General features: G+C 40.2%; 1 protein-coding gene across 1 annotated transcript in view; it reads left to right on the plus strand.

Moving 5' to 3' along the window:
* Window positions 1-24,810, plus strand: part of MROH2B (maestro heat like repeat family member 2B) — a 76,427-nt gene that overhangs the window by 29,497 nt on the left and 22,120 nt on the right. Inside the window, exons 19-28 of the mRNA XM_055555317.1 lie at window positions 2,344-2,460; window positions 7,125-7,232; window positions 7,785-7,937; window positions 12,861-12,887; window positions 14,404-14,523; window positions 14,747-14,826; window positions 19,878-20,013; window positions 20,115-20,210; window positions 23,383-23,472; window positions 23,866-23,986. Of these exons, the coding sequence (XP_055411292.1) occupies window positions 2,344-2,460; window positions 7,125-7,232; window positions 7,785-7,937; window positions 12,861-12,887; window positions 14,404-14,523; window positions 14,747-14,826; window positions 19,878-20,013; window positions 20,115-20,210; window positions 23,383-23,472; window positions 23,866-23,986 (1,048 nt within the window). The remainder of the gene's footprint in view (window positions 1-2,343; window positions 2,461-7,124; window positions 7,233-7,784; window positions 7,938-12,860; window positions 12,888-14,403; window positions 14,524-14,746; window positions 14,827-19,877; window positions 20,014-20,114; window positions 20,211-23,382; window positions 23,473-23,865; window positions 23,987-24,810) is intronic.

The following is a 24,810-nucleotide window of genomic DNA, read 5'->3' on the forward strand; positions in this document are numbered from 1 at the left end:
CTCTTTCCACAAGTTCTTTATTAGCAACCTGCAACTCTTCTATGTAATTTTCAAAATTCCCCTCATTGATTGACTCTTTAATTTGGTACAGAGTACTGATTCTCCAAATTGGCCTACCCAGCCTACAGACACACCCATCAGGAAGATTTGGTGAGCAATGCCTCATCTTATACATAAACCAGCCTTCTGCGTCTTATGTAATAACATTCATCCAATGGCTCCCAAACCCACAAGATTAGTTCAAGATAATGGTGGTGTGAGTAGACAAAACAATTCAAACAACAAGCTGCCTCAGTGGCTCTCAACTGTTATGCCTAACACCAGAAAACTAGGAGTGTACCAAGTAGCTTTAAAAGCATGACAAGCTATCCTTAGTGGCTTAAAATAACGGGCATCTAAAAAGCTTTGGATTTTGCAGGTTGACAATTTGGGTTGGACTCAACTGGGAAATCTTCTGATCTCAACTAGCCTCACTGGCATGTACTGGGGATTGGCTGGTCTGGGATGATCTTGTCTAGGACAACTTGTTTCTGCTCCTTGCAGTCCCTCATCCTGCAGCAGGCTATCAGGGGCTTGCTATCATGGTGGTGGCAATGATGTGTGCAAGATCCTTGAGGTCTAAGCTCAAGGGGGGCATACTATCACTTCTACCACATTCCAGTGACAAAAGCAAGTTGCAAGGCAAGCCCAGATCCAAAGAATGGAGAAATAGACTTGTCTTGATAGGAATCGCAAACTTCCATAGCAGGAAACATGGGCAGAAGTGAGATAGAAAGATTATGGCTATTTTACAATCAACCACAATTTCCCCCCAATTCGGGCTTTCTGATTTCTGGGATTCCTAACCAAGTCCCCAGGTGTGAATGCACTATTCATTGAATCTGACAAAATTCAGCAGATAAGCAAAAGGTCAGCAGTACTGGGAGGCACTGAAGCTATATTATAATATAATATATTTTCCTCCTTCCTCAAATCAATATTCCTGCAGCACAAGATTTTCCCAACTCTTTCCTGCCCTTCTCCCAAGATGAAGCTAAATAGACTCTAGCAGCTTTGGCCCTACTTAGGGGATCTCTTGCCTAGACAACTGAGAATGGAGTGGATGCTCCTCATCAGAGTCTTACTCTGATCAAGTCTACTCTTACTCTGTTTTATAGCCTTATGGCCCCCCCCCATCCCAAATCAGATTAAACTGTACAATTTCTCCTGAATGTACTAATTTGTCTTTATCTGTTATGCCTAGATTTTCCATTCCTCCTGTGCCATAGATCCTTTCTTATCACTAATGACCACGCAAGAGCTACAGTCCTTTGAGCTCTGCAGAGTTTTTGGAGTGGACTTCCAACTGGCCACTTTTCTCTCCTTTCTGTAACAAGATGGACATTCTAAATTAAAAGATGCCAGTCTGGTATTAAATTGCTTTGTATACCTGCATGTTCATACACCTATTTACAGCCAGGCATGTGCTGTGATTTTCAAACACAAGCTATTTCAGGGCTGTCCCTTGCCCCTAGTCAATAACTCTACATGGCCTCCAATGAAAGATGACAGGAAGCAGTGCCTGTTCTACTTGCCTTTTCTCCATCCCGACACTACAGAAGTGCCCAGCGTATGGCTGGCATAATGGATCCAACACTCTCACCGCCTCTGGAGGGGGTGGAAGCCACAGAATGATTCCTGACATGCTCTGTCATCAGCGTTCCTCCACTGGGTGCTTTCCTTCCCCAATTTACTCAGTGTTCATTACCGAAGACACATGTGTACGTGAAAGTTCTTATGTGACTTTTCTGCTTCGTTCCTAACACCAGTCTGGCAGCACTTCCAGAGAGAGATAATGGTAGAGAAGCCAAGGTATTACTTTCAAAACTACTATTAAATCTCTTAAACTATAAACCAAGTCAATATACTGTGAAGTTTGAAAATATCAGATGACATTGTCTTCAAAATAACCCTATTTTCCTTGAGCATGTTTATTCAATAAGAACTTATTAACACTTATTTGTACATAGATAATCAGTGAAAACCTCTGCTACCAAGAACTGAAATTCTGAGCATAGAGACAATAAGAAAATTAAAAATCACAGTAGGTAATAAAAGTTATTATTAGGATGGCAGGGCACACAGCATAGAGGAAGGCAGGAGAGCACAGGCAGAGGACAAAGCCTGTGGGCAGGAAACATTTTGAAGAAGAGACAATACGTGAAACTGCTTGATAAGCAAGCAGTCCTAAGTCAACTCAATGTCTTTTTTTTTTTTTTTGAATAACTGTTTTTACTCTTTCTACTTTTTATCAGTCTTGCTTTCCAACTTTTAACATTCTGTTGCTTGTCCTTTGTTTTCCAGAAATTTCTTTGGAAAGCCTTGGGAACCACCTTAGCATCCTGCCAAGATGTGGACTTTGTCAGCTCACAGATTAAGGAATTTCTGGCTGCTTCCCACCACCTGGGGGACCAACGACAGGTGGGACCTCTTTCTCTCAATTTCCTCTCATGACAATGATAATGAATTCCCTCTGGAAAACCACTGGCAGTTCTTAACATTAATATCTTACTTATCCAGAATTATCAACGCATACATTCAAAATAGTCCAACAGAATTTTTCAGAAAAATGAGGCTTCCCTATTTTTTATTATTATTAGAGTCTAACTGCTTTACAATATGTTATTTTCTGCTGTACTACACCATGAATCAACTATATGTATACATATATACCCTCCCTCTTGAGGCTCCCTCTCACCCACCGTTCTTCCCGGGCTGAGCTCCCTGTGTTTGTTTCACAGCAGCTTCCTACTAACTATGTATTTTACACATGGTAGTATATTCTTTACATCTGCGTTTTCTATTTCTGTTCTGCAAATAGGTTCCTCTGTACCATTTTTCTAGATTCCAAATATATGCAATATTTGTTTTTCTCTTTCTGACTTACTTTACTCTGTAAACAGACTCTAGGTCCATCCACGTCACTACAAATGACCCAATTTCATTGCTTTTTATGGCTGAGTAATATCCCATCATATAGATGTACCACATCTTCTTTATCCATTCATCTGTTGATGGACATTTAGGTTGAGGCTTCCCTATTTAAAAATCAGTGCTTCACATATGGACACCTTATCTTTGACAAAGGAGGCAAGAATATACAATGGATTAAAGACAATCTCTTTAACAAGTGGTGCTGGGAAATCTGGTCAACCCCTTGTAAAAGAATGAAACTAGAACACTTTCTAACACCATACACAAAAATAAACTCAAAATGGATTAAAGATCTAAACGTAAGACCAGAAACTATAAAACTCCTAGAGGAGAACATAGGCAAAACACTCTCTGACATACATCACAGCAGGATCCTCTATGACCCACCTCCCAGAATATTGGAAATAAAAGCAAAAATAAACAAATGGGACCTAATTAACCTTAAAAGCTTCTGCACATCAAAGGAAACTATTAGCAAGGTGAAAAGACAGCCTTCAGAATGGGAGAAGATAATAGCAAATGAAGCAACTGACAAACAACTAATCTCGAGAATATACAAGCAACTCCTACAGCTCAACTCCAGAAAAATAAATGACCCAATCAAAAAATGGGCCAAAGAACTAAATAGACATTTCTCCAAAGAAGACATACAGATGGCTAACAAACACATGAAAAGATGCTCAACATCACTCATTATCAGAGAAATGCAAATCAAAACCACTATGAGGTACCATTTCACACCAGTCAGAATGGCTGCGATCCAAATGTCTACAAGTAATAAATGCTGGAGAGGGTGTGGAGAAAAGGGAACCCTCTTACACTGTTGGTGGGAATGCAAACTAGTACAGCCACTATGGAGAACAGTGTGGAGATTCCTTAAAAAACTGGAAATAGAACTGCCTTATGATCCAGCAATCCCACTGCTGGGCATACACACTGAGGAAACCAGAAGGGAAAGAGACACGTGTACCCCAATGTTCATCGCAGCACTGTTTATAATAGCCAGGACATGGAAGCAACCTAGATGTCCATCAGCAGATGAATGGATAAGAAAGCAGTGGTACATATACACAATGGAGTATTACTCAGCCATTAAAAAGAATACATTTGAATCAGTTCTAATAAGGTGGATGAAACTGGAGCCTATTATACAGAGTGAAGTAAGCCAGAAAGAAAAACACCAATACAGTATATTAACGCATATATATGGAATTTAGAAAGATGGTAACAATAACCCTGTGTACAAGACAGCAAAAGAGACACTGAAGTATAGATCAGTCTTATGGACTCTGTGAGAGAGGGAGAGGGTGGGAAGATTTGGGAGAATGGCATTGAAACATGTAAAATATCATGCATGAAACGAGTTGCCAGTCCAGGTTCGATGCACGATACTGGATGCTTGGGGCTGGTGCACTGGGACGACCCAGAGGGATGGAATGGGGAGGGAGGAGGGAGGAGGGTTCAGGATGGGGAGCACATGTATACCTGTGGTGGATTCATTTTGATATTTGGCAAAACTAATACAATTATGTAAAATTTAAAAATAAAATAAAATTTAAAAAAAAAGAAAAGAAAAAAATCAGTGCTTCATTATCTAATCAGATTTGTGAAAATAGTGAAAAATGAATTTCAGTCACTCCTACTCAACAAGAGTATTTTAAAAATATTTTGACCTTGGCTTTGTAACATAAGGGCATGATTGTAAGTACCAAAATCATTAAATGTGTAAGCTGAAAGTAAGGGTATGTATCATTGGTTTTCTTCCTAGAGAAAATATAGCCTGGAGAGCTTTTGCAAAGAGCTTTTGCCTATTCCCTACCCTAGCCTAAGCTGGAGAACATATGTGAAGAAAAAGATGATGTCTGTTTAAGAAAAGAAACCACCCAGGAATAAAGACCAGCTAGTAAAAAATAAATTATCATAAGTCTGTCTTTTTATATACCTGTCTCAGAAATTCTCAGGTGTTTAGGGTCCTTTCCCCATTGTAAATAGCTGGAAAACATTATACTTACTGAACTTTTAAAACTGATTTTATATTGTCATTAATTCTTTTTTCCATCTCAGATATTCAGCCTTCAGTTATTTCTCATTGACATTATTCCTAGCACCATTATTTCCATTCTAGTTGTCCTTTTAGTTCTGCTCTGGGCTAGAAAAGAATTAAGTTTATTTTAGATCCAAGCATACCATATGGCCATCATTCAAAGTCTGAGGAATTCACAAGCCTTGGAAGGAAGATGAACTTTGTGACATCCACTTAAGCTTCTCAAATTCCTCTTTTACTTAACTTTGCTTCAAGTTCTTGAGTGTATCCTGCATACTCAAATCACTTAGCAAATGGCCTCTGGGTTGGTGAGGAGTTAACACATAACTCTCTAAGTCTCACTGATCAGCTGGCCTTCCTTCTCCTAAGAGTGACTCTCTCACTCAGGTGACACCTAGGCTCTGATTCTGGTGTCAGACCAGCTGGATTCAAATCCTGCCTCCACAACACATTGCCTGCATCCCTCAAGTTCCTCCAAATAAAATAAAGGAAAATAGACTCCTCAAAGTTCTTTTTCATAGAAAATGCTTAGTAAGGAGTTTCAGGAGAGAAGATCTGAAATTACAACTGTGAGGAACTGGAGAGAGAAAATAGATTAAAGAAAACAAATAAGATATGTGTGCAGATTTGAGGGCCCCTTGGGGAGTTGAAATCATCTTCTACTCTCGCAATTTTTTCAGGGGTGTCATTTTTTTTCCCGGTAGCATCCAACAAATGGGGTATACAGATAGGTGATAGACAAGTATGAGAGTCAGATTTATCCAGGGCCTGGGGTTTTCCAGACTCACGTAACAGAAAGACAGTGGGACATAGGTCAGAGCTGGAAAGTTGGAGAGGGAGTTAAGAAGTTAGGAAGATGTGTCGGGAGAGGAGAAACACAGAGCACTGTGGGGTGAGAGGACCCAGAGATGGAAAGACACAGAAGTTTACATCTTAGGATGTAAAGGAACCTAAGGAACCAAGGCACCATGACCAAGGAACACAGAGACACCAGGCCACCGGCCTTTAAAGATTTCTTCCAAGCATCTCCTGGTGGTAGAGAGTGTAAGACCCGATATCTAAGAACAGTGCTGGTTGAGAGCTTGATGACAGAAGTCTAGTCCCTGGATTTCCATGCTGGCTCTAGCAGGGTTATGCAACCAAATGAAACAAATCAGGACTCATGAACAAACTGGCATGAAGGTACAGTGGTGAAGTGAGCCTGAAGCAAGTGAGGTGGAAAGAATGTGGGCAAGGGGGAAATACGAGCACAGAGTGTGAAACAGGAGCTTTCAACATTTTAACCACTTAAGGGTGAAGTTAACCTTGGGCTTCCCTGGTGGCTCAGACAGTAAAACATCTGCCTGCAATGCAGGAGAGCTGGGTCCAATCTCTGGGTCAGGAAGATGCCCTGGAGAATGGAATGGAAGCCCACTCCAGTATTCTTGCCTGGGGAATCACATGGACAAAGGAACCTGAAGGGCTATAGTCCATGAGGTCACAAAGAGTTAGACAGGACTAAGCAACTAACACTTTCACTTTTCAAGGTAAAGTTTCAGAAGGAGAGTGATCCTGTAGAAATGATAGTCAACTCCAGCTCAAGAAAACCTCCACTTGCTTCCCACTGGTCTAAGATTAAAAATCCAAAGTATTGAGTGTGGCCTAAAAGACCTTACTCAGACCAACCCCCACTTTCTCTCTGACCTCTTTTACTTCTTTGTTCCATCTGCCCTCCTTGGTGGACCTCAGGACCTTAGCACATACTCTCTCTGTTTGGAACTCTCATTTCCAGGAAGTTCATTGGCTCACTCTCTTGCTTATTTTGGGGCTCTTCTCCATGTCACCCTTTTATTGACAACTTGTCTGGCTACTCTATTTGTATTGCCAACTCCCCGAACTTATAGAAGCTACCCTTTTTTCTTCTTTTCTTACAGCACTTATCACCATTTGACATACTATATATTTATAGGCTTACTGGATTTGTGTATTCACTTTATGTCACTTCCTTGTGACTTCCCCTGGTTTTACACTCAAGAAGATGAGGAGTTTGGTGTGTTCTGTTGACTCCTATACCTCCAGCACCTAGAGTTCCTGATGCATCAAAATGCCCTGTCTTTTCTGATTTTAGGGAATAACATCTATCTTAGGATACTGTGCTGAGAAACACTTTGAAGTTGTCTTAAAAGTTCTTAAAACATTCCAAGACCGGGAAAAGTTTTTCATGAATCGATGTAAGGTAAAAAGAATATCCTTCTCCTCCAAAGCCCTTGGTCATTGCAAAGGCAAGTGACACTGACTCCATCAGTGGACATCCTTTCTCCATATCATACTTGCTCCCATCCTCAGTCTTAATTCCAGGTTGGAACCATCTGAGCCCAAGCCCTGTAGAATGACCAGCTAGATAACAAGTCTCCTCCACTTCCTGTCACTCATACTGACCTGGGAGGACCTGAGGAGCTCTGTGGGTGTCTAGTTTTATCCCTCTTCTGCCTCCTCAGGCCTCATGGACAGTTTCCGTTGTATACACTGCTTCCCCTAAAGAAGAGGAATGAATGAGTAAAATGAATGCAAGCCCTCTCTCAAGTACCTCTATTAAAGCCTGGTAGATCCACCACACCATTCTGGGTGTTGAAATTTATATCAGCAAGCACATCAGCTTCAGACTCATTTTAATAATCCCAGTCCCATTTATTAACTCCCATAGTGGCCCATAGGATTAGGAAAAATCATGAGAGGAAAAGAAACTCCTTCAGCCGTATTTTTCATGTCTCTCTTTTCTCCTCTTCAGGGTATTTTCTCTGGGAAAAAGAGCCTGAGCAAAACTGACGTCATGGTAATCTATGGAGCCGTGGCCCTCCATGCACCCAAGAGTCAACTTCTAACCAGGCTTGATGAGGACATTGTATCCCAAGTCCTATTTCTCTATGGCCAGTGCTCTCGGGTAATAGCCAACACAGGGCTACTTCAATTTCCAAGACTGGGGTTCCCAAACATTACAGGGGCTCAGCTCTTCAAAATCTTCATCCTCAAAGGATACAGACCAAAGGGAAGATAGGATCTGGTACATTTGGAAGATGAGAACATATTGTTGTTGCTCAATCACTCAGTCATGTCCCACTCTTTGCTACCCCATGAACTGTAGCAGACAAGGCTTCCCTGTCCTTCACCATCTCCCAGAATTTGCTCAAACTCATATGCACTGAGTCAATGATGTCATCCAACCATCTCATCCTCTGTTGTCCCCTTCTCCTCTTGCCCTCAGTCTTTCCCAGCATCAGGGTCTTCTCCAATGAGTCGGGTTTTCTCAGCAGGTGACCAAACTATTGGGCCTTCAGCTTCAGCACCAGTCCTTCCAATGAACATTCAGGACTGATTTCCTTTATGATTGACTGGTGTGATATCCTGCAGTCCAAGGGACTCTCAAGAGTCTTCTCCAGCACCACTGTTACAAAGCAGCAGTTCTTCAGCTCTCAGCTTTCTTTATGGTCCAACTCTCACATCTATACATGACTATTAGAAAAACCATAGCTTTGACTATATGGACCTTTGTCTGCAAAGTGAGAACATATGGGAAGAGAAAATTTGATTATGAAATGGAGTTGAGTGATTTGTTTCTTTTGTAAGATCTTGGGCAGAGTTCCAAATAATAACAAGGAGAGATAAGAAAGCCTTCCTAAGTGATCAATGCAAAGAAATAGAGGAAAACAGTAGAAAGGGAAAGACTAGAGATGTCTTCAAGAAAATTAGAGATACCAAGGGAATATTTCATGCAAAGATGGTCTCAATAAAGGACAGAAATGGTATGAACTAACAGAAGCTGAAGATATTAAGAAGAGGTGGCAAGAATACACAGAAGAACTATACAAAAAAAGATCCTCATGACCCAGATAACCAGGATGGTGTTATCACTCACTTAGAGCCAGACATCCTGGAATGAAAAGTCAAGTGGGCCTTAGGAAACATCACTATGAACAAAGCTAGTGGAGGTGATGGAATTCCAGTTGAGCTATTTCAAATCCTAAAAGATGACGCTGTGACAGTGCTGCACTCAATACGCCAGCAAATTTGGAAAACTCGGCAAGTGGCCACAGGACTGGAAAAGGTCAGTTTTCATTCCTATCCCAAAGAGAGGCAATGCCAAAGAATGCTCAAACTACCACACAATTGCACTCATCTCACATGCTAGCAAAGTAATGCTCAAAATTCTCCAAGCCAGGCTTCAACAGTACGTGAACCAAGAACTTCCAGATGTTCAAGCTGGATTCAAAAAAGGCAGAGGAACCAGAGATCAAATTGCCAACATCTGTTGGATCATAGAGAAAGCAAGACAATTCCAGAGGAACATCTACTTTTGCTTTATTGACTATCCCAAAGCCTTTGATTGTGTGGATCACAACAAACTGTGGAAAGTTCTTCAAGACATGGGAATACCAGACTCCCGGGAGCCGGCGAGAGACATTCCACTCGTGACAAAGGTCATGAGGAAGGAGGCCCGGCATACGCAAAGGCGGGATCGAGCCTCGGGAGTGCCCCTGGATATTCTCGAGCATCTACCCCCCAAAACCAGAGTCTGCCTACTTTATTGCTTTGTGCTCTCAGCTCTGACTTTACTGGGGGCTGTCCCCCACCACCATCTCACTCTCTCTGTCAAAGAGCTAACTTACAGCCCCAATTAATAAAGTTCCTGGGCAACTAGGAGTGTTTAAATCCAAACCCCTCAGATGGCTCTCTAACTCGCCTGACAAGTTTACCCGGACACCTACAGCTATGCATACGATTGTTTACAGTCTCCCGACCTTGAGAGGCACGGGAAGCCTAAGATATTCAAATAGCTTAGAGCCTCTCAGAGAGTTAGAAACTGTCAGAATAAAACTAGTAAAAGATTTCATTGATGAGCCAATGCTTGCTGCCAAGTTTCCACATCCCCTGAATTGTATCCTTGAATGTGTATTAATTAATATAGTTGGTATGTAGAAAAAATAAGTAGTGGCCTTGGTGTTAGTAACTTTAGACCCTTAAGGTAATAAATTCTTTCCTTTGTAAACCCATTACACATCCGCCCTATAGGAATGTAATTTTATCTTCAAAAGATGGCGCCAAACCTTAAAATAATTACTCTTAGAGAAAATAAGTCTTTGTTGATAAGTCCTTGTCAAGAGTCATAAAATGTTAATAGGCCTTCTGGCCAGAAGATGATGTAAATCACCTAAACCATTTGTATACAATAAATTTGCAGGAAAGAAACCCTGGTTTTTGATAAGCATCAAAGACTGCTGACTTTGCATCCCCTATTATCCTCTATGTGTAACTTAGGGTATAAAAGCCCCTGTTGAAAATAAAGCTATGGGCCTTGCTCACCAACGCTTGGTCTCCCCATGTCATTCTCCCCTTTAACTTCCAGCTGAGTGTCCATCTGGAGCGCGGATATCCTCTGCGACCATTTATTTGCCTGGGCTTCTAAGACCCACTCGAGAAGGTGTCTAAAGTGGGGCACCTTCCGCTATTCGAGAGGGCGCCTGCGGCCTCCGTGGTCAGAGCTAACCTGGTGTCACGTAATATTGATTTTCCGTGTAAACCAAGCCACTCAGCTTCTTTTCTCCACTGAATTTTCCTACTGAGCTATCCTCTTTTTATTACTCTTTATATCTCTAATTAACATTTGAATAGTCACCTAGGCCGTCTCTCCTTCGAATACCCTGGATCAGCCGGGGCTGGACCTCGGCACCAGACCACCTGACGTGCCTCATGAGAAATCTGTTTGCAGGTCAACAAGAAACCATTAGAACTGGACATGGAACAACATAATGGTTCCAAATTTGAAAAGGAGTAAATCAAGGCTGTACATTGTCACCCTGCTTATTTAACTTATATACAGAGTACATCATCTGAAATGCCTGGCTGGATGAAGCACAAGCTGGAATCAAGATTCCCAGGAAAATATCAATAACCTCAGATACGCAGATGACATCACCCTTATGGCAGAAAGTGAAGAGGAACTAAAAAGCCTCTTGATGAAAGTGAAAGAGGAGAATGAAAAAGCTGGCTTAAAACTCAACATTCAAGATCATGGCATCTGGTCCCATCACTTCATGGCAACTAGATGGGAAAACAATGGAAACAGTGAGACTTTCTTTTCTTGTGCTCCAAAATCACTGCAGATGGTGACTGTAGCCATGAAATTAAAAGACATTTGCTCCTTGGAAGAAAAGCTATGACCAACCTAGACAGCATATTAAAAAGCAGAGACATTACTTTGCCAACAAAGGTACATCTAGTCAAAGCTATGGTTTTTCCAGTACTCATGTATGGATGTGAGAGTTGGACTGTGAAGAAAGCTGAGCACCAAAGAATTGATGCTTTTGAACTATGGTGTTGGAGAAGACTCTTGAGAGTCCTTTGGACTGCAGGATATCAAACCAGTCAGTCATAAAGGAAATCAGTCCTGAATGTTTATTAGAAGGACTGATTCTGAAACTGAAGCTCCAATGCTTTGGTCACCTGATGCAAAGAGCCAACTCATTGGCCAGGACCCTGTTGTTGGGAAAGATGAAGGCAAAAGGAGGAGGCAGCAGAGGATGAGATGGTTAGATAGCATCATGGACTCAATGGACAAGAATTTGAGCCAACTCCAGGAGATGGTGTAGGACAGGAAGGCTGGCATGCTGTAGTCCATGGGGTCGCAAAGAGTTGGACATGATTTAGTGACTGAACAACAACAATGAATCAGTCTTCAGGGATGGATCACTGAATCTGTCATTTTAGACAGATTCAAAATGTGATTCTGATGCTACACACCCAAAATTTGATAAATAATGATGAGAACTGAAAACATAGTTTAAGAAGGTATTTTATATTATATTACTATTAAGTCCATCACTGAGGAAAGTTATGGTAAAAATAAAATAGAAAGGAGATAAAGATGCTTTAGATAAGGATCACTACACTTTAAGGTAAGTCAACTCTGCTAAAATGCAAATTTTGATCAAGAGAATACAGGAAAAACCGCAGGAATTATGGGGGAAATGGGATGAGTGGTACAATATTCAACAACCCCATCAATGATACAGTTTAAAAAAAAACAAGAATTTAATTTTCAAAAGTAATTTTAAAAACAGGAAGTAGATAATTATTACTAAAAAATGATGGAAATTTTCCTTAAAAAAACTCTGAAGTCTACTGTGCAATTTATGAGCTATTATGAAATGGTGGTGAGAAGGAGGGCTATCTGATATCCAACAGACAGCTGTAATACCAGATTTGGGTGAGAGCAGCTCATCACACACAGTAAACAGAGGCAGCTGATGACATCTGTGGTGTATGTGCAAGTCTTCCTCAGGCTCAGTTCATCTGGTTCACCTTTATGCCCTCATATACAAAACTGCACATAAGCAAACTCAAAATTCAGAATACACTAAAAATATCCCCTCATACATCAATTTCATTGTAACAAATTTGCATTTTCAACACAGGCATTGTCAGAGAACTGACTATATCTCAGTTCCAAAATCAGCTGCTCCATTAACTTTCATTTTATAAGTTTTCATTGCTCTTTCTTCCAAGAGCTTTTGTGCCCTTTTTCTTACCAAGGTCTGATAGAGCCTTTTTAAAATGAGAAGCCTGAAATCCAAAGGCTTGAGATCTTTGTGCTACCTTTTGTAGCTTAGTCATGATTCATCCAGGGCAAAGAATCCACCAATACACAGGTGTCCCTTTGAAATTGAGGGAGGGAGGTAGCCCCCACCACTTGGAAAGGCTGAACATCCTGCTTCACTGTTGTCCTTCAGGTTGATGCGTGGTTCTTTGGTTGGGGGAAGGAACTCTGACTGCTGCTGTAGTATCTGCCTTTCCTTCTGATTTTTTTCAGGTTCTGGGCATGTCTGTGGCAAACAAGGTAGGTGATATATTTGATATACCTGAATACCTGTGTTTGAGTATAAATATATCTGAATACAAATTATGCTCCCTGAAAGTACAATAAGCATAAATGTTCTCTTGATTTGATTCCACAGGAAAGAATTCCAAATTTTAACTAATTAATCCAATTCTGAAGTCAGGATTCCCAAGCCTAATTTAAGACAGAACAAGAATTCTATTTGGTTCTAGGTGGTTTGGAAGTTGACTGTAAACCAGAACAGTGTTCTTAGAACTGTGAGTTGTGACCCACCAGTAGATCAGGAAATTAATTTATCTAATAAATCACAACCAGTAATTTTTTTGTAATAAAATAAAAGAGGAATAAAAGATAATTTTTGAGAGTTTGATATTGAAACTCCAACTAAAAATCATAATTTTTCTACTTAAAAAATAATTGTAATATATGGTAAAACTGTATGTAACTGTGTTCTGTATTTTCCAAGTCTCCTATAAATGTGTTATCATACTTTCATAATTTAAAAAATAAAAAGAAAGAAAAATGATTATATATAGCATTAAGTATCACAAAACTTTTATTTCAGTTATGTATTATATATATATTATATATATAATATATATTATATTGACCTACGGTTGAAATATGTGCCCAGACAGCAGTGACACTGTGCTTCTTTTGCCATTTTCACCTTAGTCTCAGATCCAAGTTGCAGGGAGGTTGAGAAACCATGGTTTTATATATATCAGATCAGATCAGATCAAATCAGTCGCTCAGTCATGTCCAACTCTTTGCGACGCCATGAATCGCAGCACTATATATGTATACATAATACATCATGTATTATATACATGTTCAGTTCAGCCACTCAGTCATGTCCAACTCTTTGCAACCCCATGGACTGCAGCACGCCAGGCTTCCCTGTCTATCACCAACTCCCGGAGCTTACTCAAACTCAGGTCCATCGCATTGGTGAAGCCATCCAACCATCTCATCCTCTGTCATTCTCTTCTCCTCCCGCCTTCAATCTTTCCCAGCACCAGGGTCTTTTCCATTGAGTCAGTTTTTCGCATCAGGTGCCAAAGTATTGGAGCTTCAGCTTCCGCATCAGTCCTTCCAATGAACATTCAGAACTGATTTCCTTTAGGATTGACTGGTTGGATCTCCTTGCAGTCCAAGGGTCTTCTCCAACACCACATTATACATGCATGATATATATATATACTATATATATATATATATATATATAGTTCATATAAGTATCAGGTAGATTTGTAAACTGTTTCCTATTTTGATTCTGATTAAAAATGTTTGAAAACCACTGTTCTAGAGAATCCTCAGTCCATGGCAGAGGCCGGGGTTGAGAAACCATTTTCTCAACCTCCCTGCAACTTGGATCTGAGAGTAAGGTGAAAATGGCAAAAGAAGCACAGTGCCACTGCTGTCTGGGCACATATTTCAACCGTAGGTCAAACATTTGTAGAACCAGGTGCAGTGCCTAAGACTCTGGCTTGCACTGTGAGTCATTTTCCTTTAGGACATGGATCTGCAGATGAGTTTTACCAGAAGTATCACAGAGATTGGTATTGCTGTCCAGGATGCTGAGGATGAGACGTTCAAGTTCTCCTACAAGGAGGTGCTGCTGGGTTACATGCTGGTGAGTGTGCAAAGGACATGGGCAAGATCCTGAGAAGTTTATTACCAAGAGAGCAAGTTGTCTTTTTTTTTTAAGTGGGTAAAACTCACCAGTCCCTAGGAACAGAATTTTGCCATGGTTCTTCCTGAAGGCACCCAACAGTCCAATAAGGCTTCCACCTCAATGCATCTAGAAACTCCCCTAGTCCTCCCTGAGATGGTTCACCGCCTTGTCTGTGTTGCAGGACTTCATCAGGGATGAGCCTCTGGATTCCTTGGCCAGCCCTATTCGGTGGAAAGCCTTAATTGCCATCAGATACCTCAGGTAGAGAATTTTTTGTTTCTTCTCATTGAAAAAAAAAATTTCCTCCCCCATGTACTCATTCTGATCAACTGACATTGATAAGTGCAGACTCTAGTGCACCATCACAAAAAGGACACAGTTCATCAGTGCGTGCATGTTACCTAAGTTGCTTCAGTCATGTCTGACTCTGTGTGACCCTATGGACTATAGGCCCCTGAGTTCCTCTGTCCATGGGATTCTCCAGGTAGGAATACTGGAGTGGGTTGCCATGCCCTCCTTCAAGGTATCTTCCCAACCCAGGGATCAAACCCATGTCTCTTACGTCTCCTGCATTGGCAGGTGGGTTCTTTTACCACTAGTGCCACCTGGGAAGCCCAATTCATCAATAGGTTATTTCAAATGGGAGCTTTTTCTTTTTCCAAAGTGACAGAATTGACTGAAAGCCTGATCATTTGATGACTTACAGGGACTAGCAAGCTGCATATAAAAGTCAGATTTATTGATATATGAGGACTGAAATTTCTGTGCAAAAATAATTTCTCTTGGCCTATAGGCAAATTTTAATCTTCCCATTAAAAACTTATGAAAGCCTTAATCACACCCAGGTTTGGTTAGCAGCACTAGGCCTGAAGAAAATGATAATTTTAAGCACATTTTAAAAATAATCTTTTCCCCTGCAGTAAAAGAAATAGAAATTCACTGTTAAAACTTGGAAACTGCAGAAAGTCTTTAAAATAGTAAAAATCACACCTAACTCTACCCTATTATCAAAATTTTGGTATATTTTCTTCAATTCTTTATTCCTAATTGTCCATGTTGATTACAGAGCTGAGATTCTGCTCTGCATATAATTTTTATCCTGTTTTTTCCCCTCATCTTACATATTCCCATGTTATTATCAATTCTTCACAAACATAATTCATTTTTAATTAAATGTTTTATTATGGTAAAATATACATGTTTATCATCTTAGCCATCTTTAAGTGTACAGTTGAGTAGTGTTAAGCACTTTTACATGATTGTGTAACCAATCTCCAGAAATGGAAGCACTATACCCATTAATCAACGCTTCATTTCCTCCTTCCATCAGCCCTGGCAACTACCACTCTATATTCTGTCTCTGTGAATTTTATGCTTTAGGTAGCTCATGTCACTAGCATCATCTAGTATTTGTCTTTTGATGCCTGACCTACTTTCCTTAGAATAATGTCCTCAAGGTCCATCCATGTTGTAGGGTGTATCAGAATTTCATTCCTGTTGAAGGCAGAGCAATATTCTGTTTGATGTGTATAGTATACTTGGTTAATCCATTCATCTATTGGACACTCATCTGTTGGGGGGTTTTCACATTTTGGCTACTGTAAATAATGCTGCTATGAACATAGGTACATAGACATTTTTTCCAGACCCTGCTTTTATTTATTTTGGGCATATGCTCATGAGTCAGCCTGTTGGATCAGATGGCAAGCTTGTTTTCAATCTTTTGAGGAACCACCATACTGATCTTTATAGAAGGGCACTGTTTTATGTCCACCAATAGTACACAAGTGTCCTAAGTTTCCCATATCCTTGCCGTCACTTTCTGATTTTTCTTTGTTTGTTTTTACAATAGCCATCCTAATGAGTGTAAGATGGTGTCCCACTGTAGCACTGAGTTGCCTTTCCCTAAAGATTAATGACTTTGAGCATCTTTTTATAGGCTTATTGCCTGTTTGCATATCTTCTTGAGAAAAATATTCGATCCTTTGTCCATTTTTCTCAGTTCTTTCTCTTTTTTTTGTTGAGTTGTAGTTCTTTATATTTTTATACTTTTCATATTCTTTCTACTCTAGATAAGGTTATTAACCCCTTATCACATATATGATTTACAAATATTTTCTCTCATTCCATAGGTTGTCTTTTTACTCTATCCTTTGTGTCCTTCATGAACAGAAATTTTTAATTTTGACGTAGGCCCATTTGTCCATTTGTACTTTCACTGTTTGTACTTTTAGTGTCATATCCAAGTAATCAGGGCCAAATACAATATTATTCCCCTCTGAACAGTCTTGGCACTTGTTGAAAATCATTTCACCATATGCACGAGAGTTTATTTCTGGGCTCTCTATTGTATTCCACTGGTTTGTGTGTCTGTTTGTTTATGCCAGTACTATACTGTTTTGATTACAGTGGTTTTGTAATAAGTTTTGAAACCAAAAAGTATGAGATCCCCAACTTTGTTATTTTTCAAAATAGCTTTGGGTATTTGAGGTCCCTTGAGATTCCATGTGAATTTTAGGATGGATTTTTCTATTTCTGCAAAAAGTATCATTTGGATTCTGATAGGGATTGCATTAAATCTGCAGACTGCTTTAGAGGGACATCTTAGCAATCATAAGGATTGCAATTTAAATATGAAACACCTTTCCCTTCCGTTGTGTCTTCTTAACTTCCTTCAGCATCATTTTGTGGTTTTTTGGTGTACAAGCCTTTCACTTTCTTGGTTAAGTTTATTTCTAAGTATTTTATTCTTTTCATGCTATTATAAATGGAATTGCTAACTTCTTTTTTGATGGTTCATTGTTTTAAGTGTATAAAAATGGAAGTGATTTTTGTGTGCTGATTTTGTATTCTGCAACTTTGAAGAATTTGTTTATTAGTTATAATATTTTTGTAGAAGTTTTAGGATTCTCTATATATAAGATCATGTCATCTGCAAACAGAGATAATTTTACTTTACCTTTCCAATCTGGATGGCTTTTATTTATTTTTCTTATCTATTGCTCTGGCTGGGACTTGCAGTATTATGTTAAATAAGAGTAGCATCTTTGTCTTGTTCCTGATCTTAGAGGGTAAGTTTTCAGTCTTTCACCATTGAGCATGATGTTAGCTTATACGGTTTTCATATATGGCCTTTATTATGTTGAAGTAACAAATATTTTAATCACTGCCTGATATCTTGATGCATAGATATGCCTCATATTATTACCTTCAATTATTAATCAACCTCCTATTGCTACATTTAACTATTTCTTGTTTTAAAACCTGTAAGTAATACTTTGATGAACATCCTCATGCCAAAAAAAAATGTTCTTTGAACATCTAATTATAAAAGCTGACAATTTGGTTCAATAAATATTATTGAGTTGCATCTATGTATCAGACATTGAGCTAGGTTCTAGAAGGACAATGTTGAACAAAATATGACCTTTCTCTGAAGGAGTTTTAGCCAAAAAAGAGAAATGAATTCAAAACACATCCACATAATTTTTCTAAAATTCAGTAAGAAGCAAAATAAGGGAAAAGCACAAGTTCCCATATTTATAAAGATAAGAGACGTTTCAAGAAAGTGCAAAGAAATCTTGAAGATGAATTAAGAATTAACCAGGTTCCAGAACAGCATTGTTGAATAGAAATAATACAGGTCACATTTATTGTTTAAAATTTTCTAGTAGCCACTATTAAATATGTAAAAAAGAAACATTAAATTAATTTTAATAATTATTTTAATCTAATATATTCAGTATACTACTTCAACATGTATTTAAAATAAAGAATTAATAAGATGACTTACATGATTTTCATACTACATCTTCAAAATCCGGTGTGTTTTACAATTACAGTGTATTTTAAATCAAACTAGCAACAACTCAAGAGTTCAATAGCCACATGTAGCTAACGGCTTCCCTCATATGGACAGGACATTTGTAGAACTTGAAGACTAATGACAGAAAGCAAATCAGTGGTTACCTTGGGCCAAGGTGGAGGAATAGATGAACTGCAAAGATGCATCAGGAAAAATTGGGGGCTGATAGCAATGTTCTATATTGCTTATAGTGGTAGTTTCATGAGTGTGGAATTTATTTGATTGCACACTTTAAATGGATGCAGCTTGTTGTGCATAAATTATGCCTCAATAAGTTGATATTTTTAAATAGCCAGCCAGATAATAAGGATGAGAAGATTGCACACTATATATCAACACATTTAACACTCAATAAAGCTGTCGCAGCTTTATTGACTTTTACTCCTCTGTGAAAGTGAAAGTGAAAATCTATCAATCATGTCAGACTCTTTGCAGTCCCATGGACTATAGACCATGGAATTCTCCAGGCTGGAATACTGGAGTGGGTAGCCTTTCCCTTCTCCAGGGGATCTTCCCAAACCAGGGATCAAACCCAGGTCTTAAGCAGATTCTTTACCAGCTGAGCTACAAGGGAAGCCCTGTAAGAGAACCAATTTCACCCTTCTCTGACAGTGTCATCATTTTTTATTTTTTTGCTAATTTTGTTGCAGATAAGTGGTGGTGTATTGTCTTAACTTACATTTATTTAATAGCAAATGGAGGTTTTCATATTTATTGAATACTTACATTTTCCTAAGCTATTTCCAGGTTTCTTTATATCCTCATGTCTATACTATATGTCAGATAGTGAGAAAGGAAAAGGAAGGTTCCAGTGTCATTTACTCATGCGTTTATAGGTGGTGTTTAGTCACTAAGTTGTGTTCCATTTTTGCAACTTCATGGGGAGTAGCCCACCAGACTCCTCTGTCCATGGGATTTCCCATGCAAGAATAGTGGAGTGGGTTGCTCTTTCCTTCTCCAGGAGATCTTCCCCATGCAGGGATCAACCCTTTGTCTCTGGCATTGCAGGCAGATTCTTTCCAGACTGAGCCATCAGGGACTACATATGACATGAAAGGACATGAAATTGACATGAAATTGATAAAACTCACTGCTCCAAACTTAGAATCTCTCTTCTCTCTCTCTATCACTCACACACACACATATACACACATAACTTGAGTGCTGAAGAAAACAAATAGATAAATGTTGGATTATATAATAAAGGATTAAGTAATGCCAAGCAAGTGATGGTTTGTTTATCACTATAATAAATTAGACTTACAGTCCGGTTTTATGTCCCCAGTCTCTCTCTACTCCTGTTACTATCTCCCTCAACATTGCATTCCCATCAGAAATGCATCTGACCCCTTTAAGCCCCTTCAGATCCTCAGTTCTCTGGAACTCAACTGAGATATGTGTTGTTTGGCGATATAATATCCACTCCTCCACGTGGTTCTCATTTCAGTAAATTGAAACCTCAACTCTCACTGAATGACCATCTTAATATTCTTGAGGAGAATATTCAGAGGCTGCTGCCCCTTCCACCCTTGGAAAAACTCAGAAATGAGGGTGAGACGGACAAAGACAAGGAGCACATCCAAGTATGTGGGGGCGAGGCCGGAGGAGGGTGAAGAGCCGGGTAGAATGAATGAACTTGAATGAATGCGTGCTCTCGGCTTCACTGTCACTCACTTCATTTCAGTTTCTCTACGAACGATCCATGGATGCTCTCGGAAAGCTGCTGAGGACCATGATGTGGGATAACATGAAAGCAGAGGACTGCCAAGAAATGTTCAATGTGAGTAGGTCCCATGGACCCTAACCTGTGCTCCAGGTCACCCTCCAAACTCCGCCTCCTCCCGGGAACTCATCTAGCCTGACCCACATAGCCCCCCACCAACACCACAGAGCCAGCCCACTTACACAGTGTTTGTGGAGAGGCCAGCACCCTATTCCAGAAGAGGCAGAGTGAGAGCAAGAGAACGAGAATGGATAAATATGAAAGAATATGCAACTGGAGATCAGTGGAGAAATAACTTCAGAAAGAATGAAGGGATGGAGCCAAAGCAAAAACAACACCCACTTCTGGATGTGACTGTTGATAGAAGCAAGGTCCAATGCTGTAAAGAGCAATATTGCATAGGAACCTGGAATGTTAGGTCCATGAATCAAGGCAAATTGGAAGTGGTCAAACAGAAGATGGCAAGAGTGAACATCAATGTTCTAGGAATCAGAGAACTAAAATGGACTGGAATGGGTGAATTTAACTCAGATGACCATTATATCTACTACTGTGGACAGGAATCCCTTATAAGAAATGCAGTAGCCATCATAGTCAACAAAAGAGTCCAAAATGCAGTACTTTGATGCAATATCAAAAAGGACAGAATGATCTCTGTTCATTTCCAAGGCAAACCATTCAATATCACGGTAATCCAAGTTTATGCCCTGACAAGTAACACTGAAGAAGCTGAAGTTGAATGGTTCTATGAAGACTACAAGATCTTTTAGAACTAACACCCAAAAAAGATGTCCTTTTCATTATAACAGACTGGAATGCAAAAGTAGGAAGTCAAGAAACACCTGGAGTAACAGGAAAATTTGGCCTTGGAGTACAGAATGAAACAGGGCAAAGGCTAATAGAGTTTTGCCAAGAGAATGCATTGGTTATAGCAAACACCCTCTTCCAACAACACAAGAGAAGATCCTACACATGGACATCACCAGATGGCCAACACCGAAATCAGATTGATTATATTCTTTGCAGCCAAAGATGGAGAAGCTCAATACAGTCAGCAAAAACAAGACCGAGAACTGACTGTGGCTCAGATCATGAACTCCTTATTGCCAAATTCAGACTTAAATTGAAGAAAGTAGGGAAAACCACTAAACCATTCAGGTATAACCTAAATAAACTCCTTTACGATTATACAGTGGAAGTGAGAAATAGATTTAATGGACTAGATCTGATAGACAGAGTGCCTGAAGAACTATGGACAGAGGTTCATGACATAGTACAGAAGACAGGGATCAAGAACATCCCCAAGAAAAAGAAATGAAAAAAAGAAAAATGGCTGTCTGGGGAGGCCTTACAAATAGCTGTGAAAAGAAGAGAAGCGAAAAACAAAGGAGAAAAGGAAAGATATACCCATTTGAATGCAGAGTTCCAAAGAACAGCAAGGAGAGATAAGAAAGCCTTCTTAAGTGATCAGTGCTAAGAAATAGAGGAAAACATAGAATGGGTAAGACTAGAGATCTCTTCAAGAAAATTAGAGATATCAAGGGAACATTTCATACAAAGATGAGCTCAATAAAGGACAGAAATGGTATGGACCTAACAGAAGCAGAAGATATTAAGAAGATGTGGCAAGAATACACAGAAGAACTGTACAAAAAGATCTTCATGACCCAGATCATCACAATGGTGTGATCACTCATCTAGAAACAGACATCCTGGAATGTGAAGTCAAGTGGGCCTTAGGAAGCATCACTACAAACAAAGCTAGTGGAGGTGATGGAATCCTAGTTGAGCTACTTCACATCCTAAAAGATGATGCTATGAAAGTGCTGCACTCAATGTGTCAGCAAATTTGGAAAACTCAGCAGTGGCCACAGGACTGGAAAAAGTCAGTTTTCATTCCAATCCCAAAGAAAGGAAATGCAAAAGAATGCTCAAACTACTGCACAAATGCACTCATCTCACACGCTAGGTAAAGTAATGCTCAAAATTCTCCAAGCCAGGCTTCAGCAATACGTGAACTTCCAGATGTTCAAGCTGGTTTTAGAAAAGGCAGAGGAACCAGAGATCAAATTGCCAACATTGCCGGATCATCGAAAAAGCAAAAGAGTTCCAGAAAAACATCTATTCCTGCTTTATTGACTATGCCAAAGCCTTTTACTGTGTGGATCACAAGAAACTGTGGAAAATTCTCAAAGAGATGGGAATACCAGACCAGCCTCTGACCTGCCTCTTGAGAAACCTGTATGCAGATCAGGAAGCAACAGTTAGAACTGGACGTGGAACAACAGACTGGTTCCAAATAGGAAAAGGAGGACGTCAAGGCTGTATATTGTCACCCTGCTTATTTAACTTCCTCTACTGGGCTGGAGGAAGCACAAGCTGGAATCAAGATTGCCGGGAGAAATATCAATAACCTCAGATATGCAGATGACACCACCCTTATGGCAGAAAGTGAAGAGGGACTAAAGAGCCTCTTGATGAAAGTGAAAGAGGAGAGTGAAAAAGTTGGCTTAAAGCTCAACATTCAGAAAATGAAGATCATGGCATCCGGTCCCATCACTTCATGGGAAATAGATGGGGAAACAGTGGAAACAGTGGCAGACTTTATTTTGGGGGGCTCCAAAGTCACTGCAGATGGTGACAGCAGCCATGAAATTAAAAGACACTTGCTCCTTGGGAGAAAAGTTATGACCAACCTAGACTGCATATTCAAAAGCAGAGACATTACTTTGCCAACAAAGGTCCATTTAGTCAAGGCTATGGTTTTTCCAGTGGTCATGTATGGATGTGAGAGTTGGACTGTGAAGAAAGCTGAGCACTGAAGAACTGATCCTTTTGAACTGTGGTGTTGGAGAAGACTCTTGAGAGTCCCTTGGACTCCGAGGAGATCAAACCAGTCCGTCTTAAAGGAGATCAGTTCTGAGTGTTCATTGGAAGGACTGATGTTGAAGCTGAAACTCCAATACTTTGGCTGCCTGAAGCTGACTCATTTGAAAAGACCCTGATGCTGGGAAAGATTGAGAGCAGGAGGAAAAATGAAGGACACAGGATGAGATGGTTGGATGGCATCACTGACTAAATGGACATGAGTTTAGGTAGGCTCCGGGAGTTGGTGATGGACAGGGAGGCCTGGCTTGCTGCAGTTCATGGGGTCGCAAAGAGTCAGACACAACTGAGAGACTGAACTGAACTGAACTGAAGGAAAGCACTTTTACTCTTTGACCAACAGCTTCTCCGAATGTGGCTTGTCTCACAAAAAGACTGGGAAAGAGAAAGAGCCTTCCAGATCACCGCAAAAGTTCTGACAAATGATGTCGAGGTGAGTAAGCCCCTAGAATGGGTGGATGTCATTGCCTGCTAACAGCAAGGACTTCGGAGGCCGCTGGAATCCAAAACTCCTGTGTGAAGGATCTCCAGTCCAGGCGGAGTTTTTTCAGAGAGCCGCCCTGAGGTCTGCCCCATCCCACAGCACTGTGAGTACAAGCAGGAGCTGGCTGAGGGGTTGCGGGGGGCGGGGGGAGGGGGAGATTGGGAGGCAGGGAGTGAAGCGATTCATTTGTCTTTGCTTGCCTGTCCGCTTGGAAAGTCCGAGATTCCATTTTATTCTAAGGACCTGCATGGAGGAAACAAGGACTTAATATCCAGTGTTGGGACTATCCTAAAACATCATCAAGCCACCCCCATCACCTTGGGATCCTCCTTTATCCTGCAGGCACCAGAGAATTTTAAGATTGGCTCACTCCTTGGCCTCCTGGCTCCTCACTCCTGTGACACCCTGCCCTCCATTCGCCAGGCGGCTGCTAGTTCGGCTATTGGTCTGTTCTCTATAAAAGGTGAGGGAAGGATGAGAAACCCACAGATGCAGAGAAGATACCTGTTTTCATTTTTCTCTTTGTATATCTCTGTCTCTCTCCTTCCTCTCTCTCTCTTTCTTCTCCCCTAGTTCAGTCATTTCTGAGTTATGTCACACAATTTCTCTCTCTCTCTTTGATCCTTTTTCCTCAGTGGCTCTGCTTTTTGGGTTTTTTGAAATAAAGATAATAGCACCAAAGCATCATAAAGATCTATTAAAGCAGGTGAAATGTTTTGAGAGTGTCTGATTTAAATCACACACCAATTGGGCATATTAGCAAAGCTTTTTCTACCACACAGTTTTCTTTCAGAGGAAATCATACTATTATCCTGGTGCTAAGTGAATTTCAGAGTTCTCTAAGAGAGATAACTTTGTGGAGATTTTCGTAGCTTGCATAGCAGGACCTCTGCCTGCTCTGCCGGAATGTGTATATACCTATCAATGTCAGGAAACAGAAGGAATTTCAAAACCTCAGTATCAGGCTGAAACCAACACTCAGGGCTTCCTGATTAAATCCAGGTTGAATCAGCAAGTGTTTTGCCAAGGTGGGACCTGCCTTGTGTACAGTTCCCTCCAGACCGGATACAGCCAGAATCCCCCAGCCAGCTTGACTGCCACTCATACCTACCCTAGACTCTTCATTCTTTTAGATGTAGAATTAAGAGTCTAGATTTCCGGGAGAAATATTAATAACCTCAGATATGCAGATGACACTACCCTGATAGCAGAGAGCGAAGAGGAACTAAGCCTCTTGAAGAAGGTGAAAGAGGTGGTTTAGCCACTAAGTTGTGTCTGACTCTTTGA

This window comes from Bubalus kerabau, chromosome 18, assembly GCF_029407905.1.
Source record: "Bubalus kerabau isolate K-KA32 ecotype Philippines breed swamp buffalo chromosome 18, PCC_UOA_SB_1v2, whole genome shotgun sequence".
NCBI classification, from domain to species: Eukaryota; Metazoa; Chordata; class Mammalia; order Artiodactyla; family Bovidae; genus Bubalus; species Bubalus kerabau.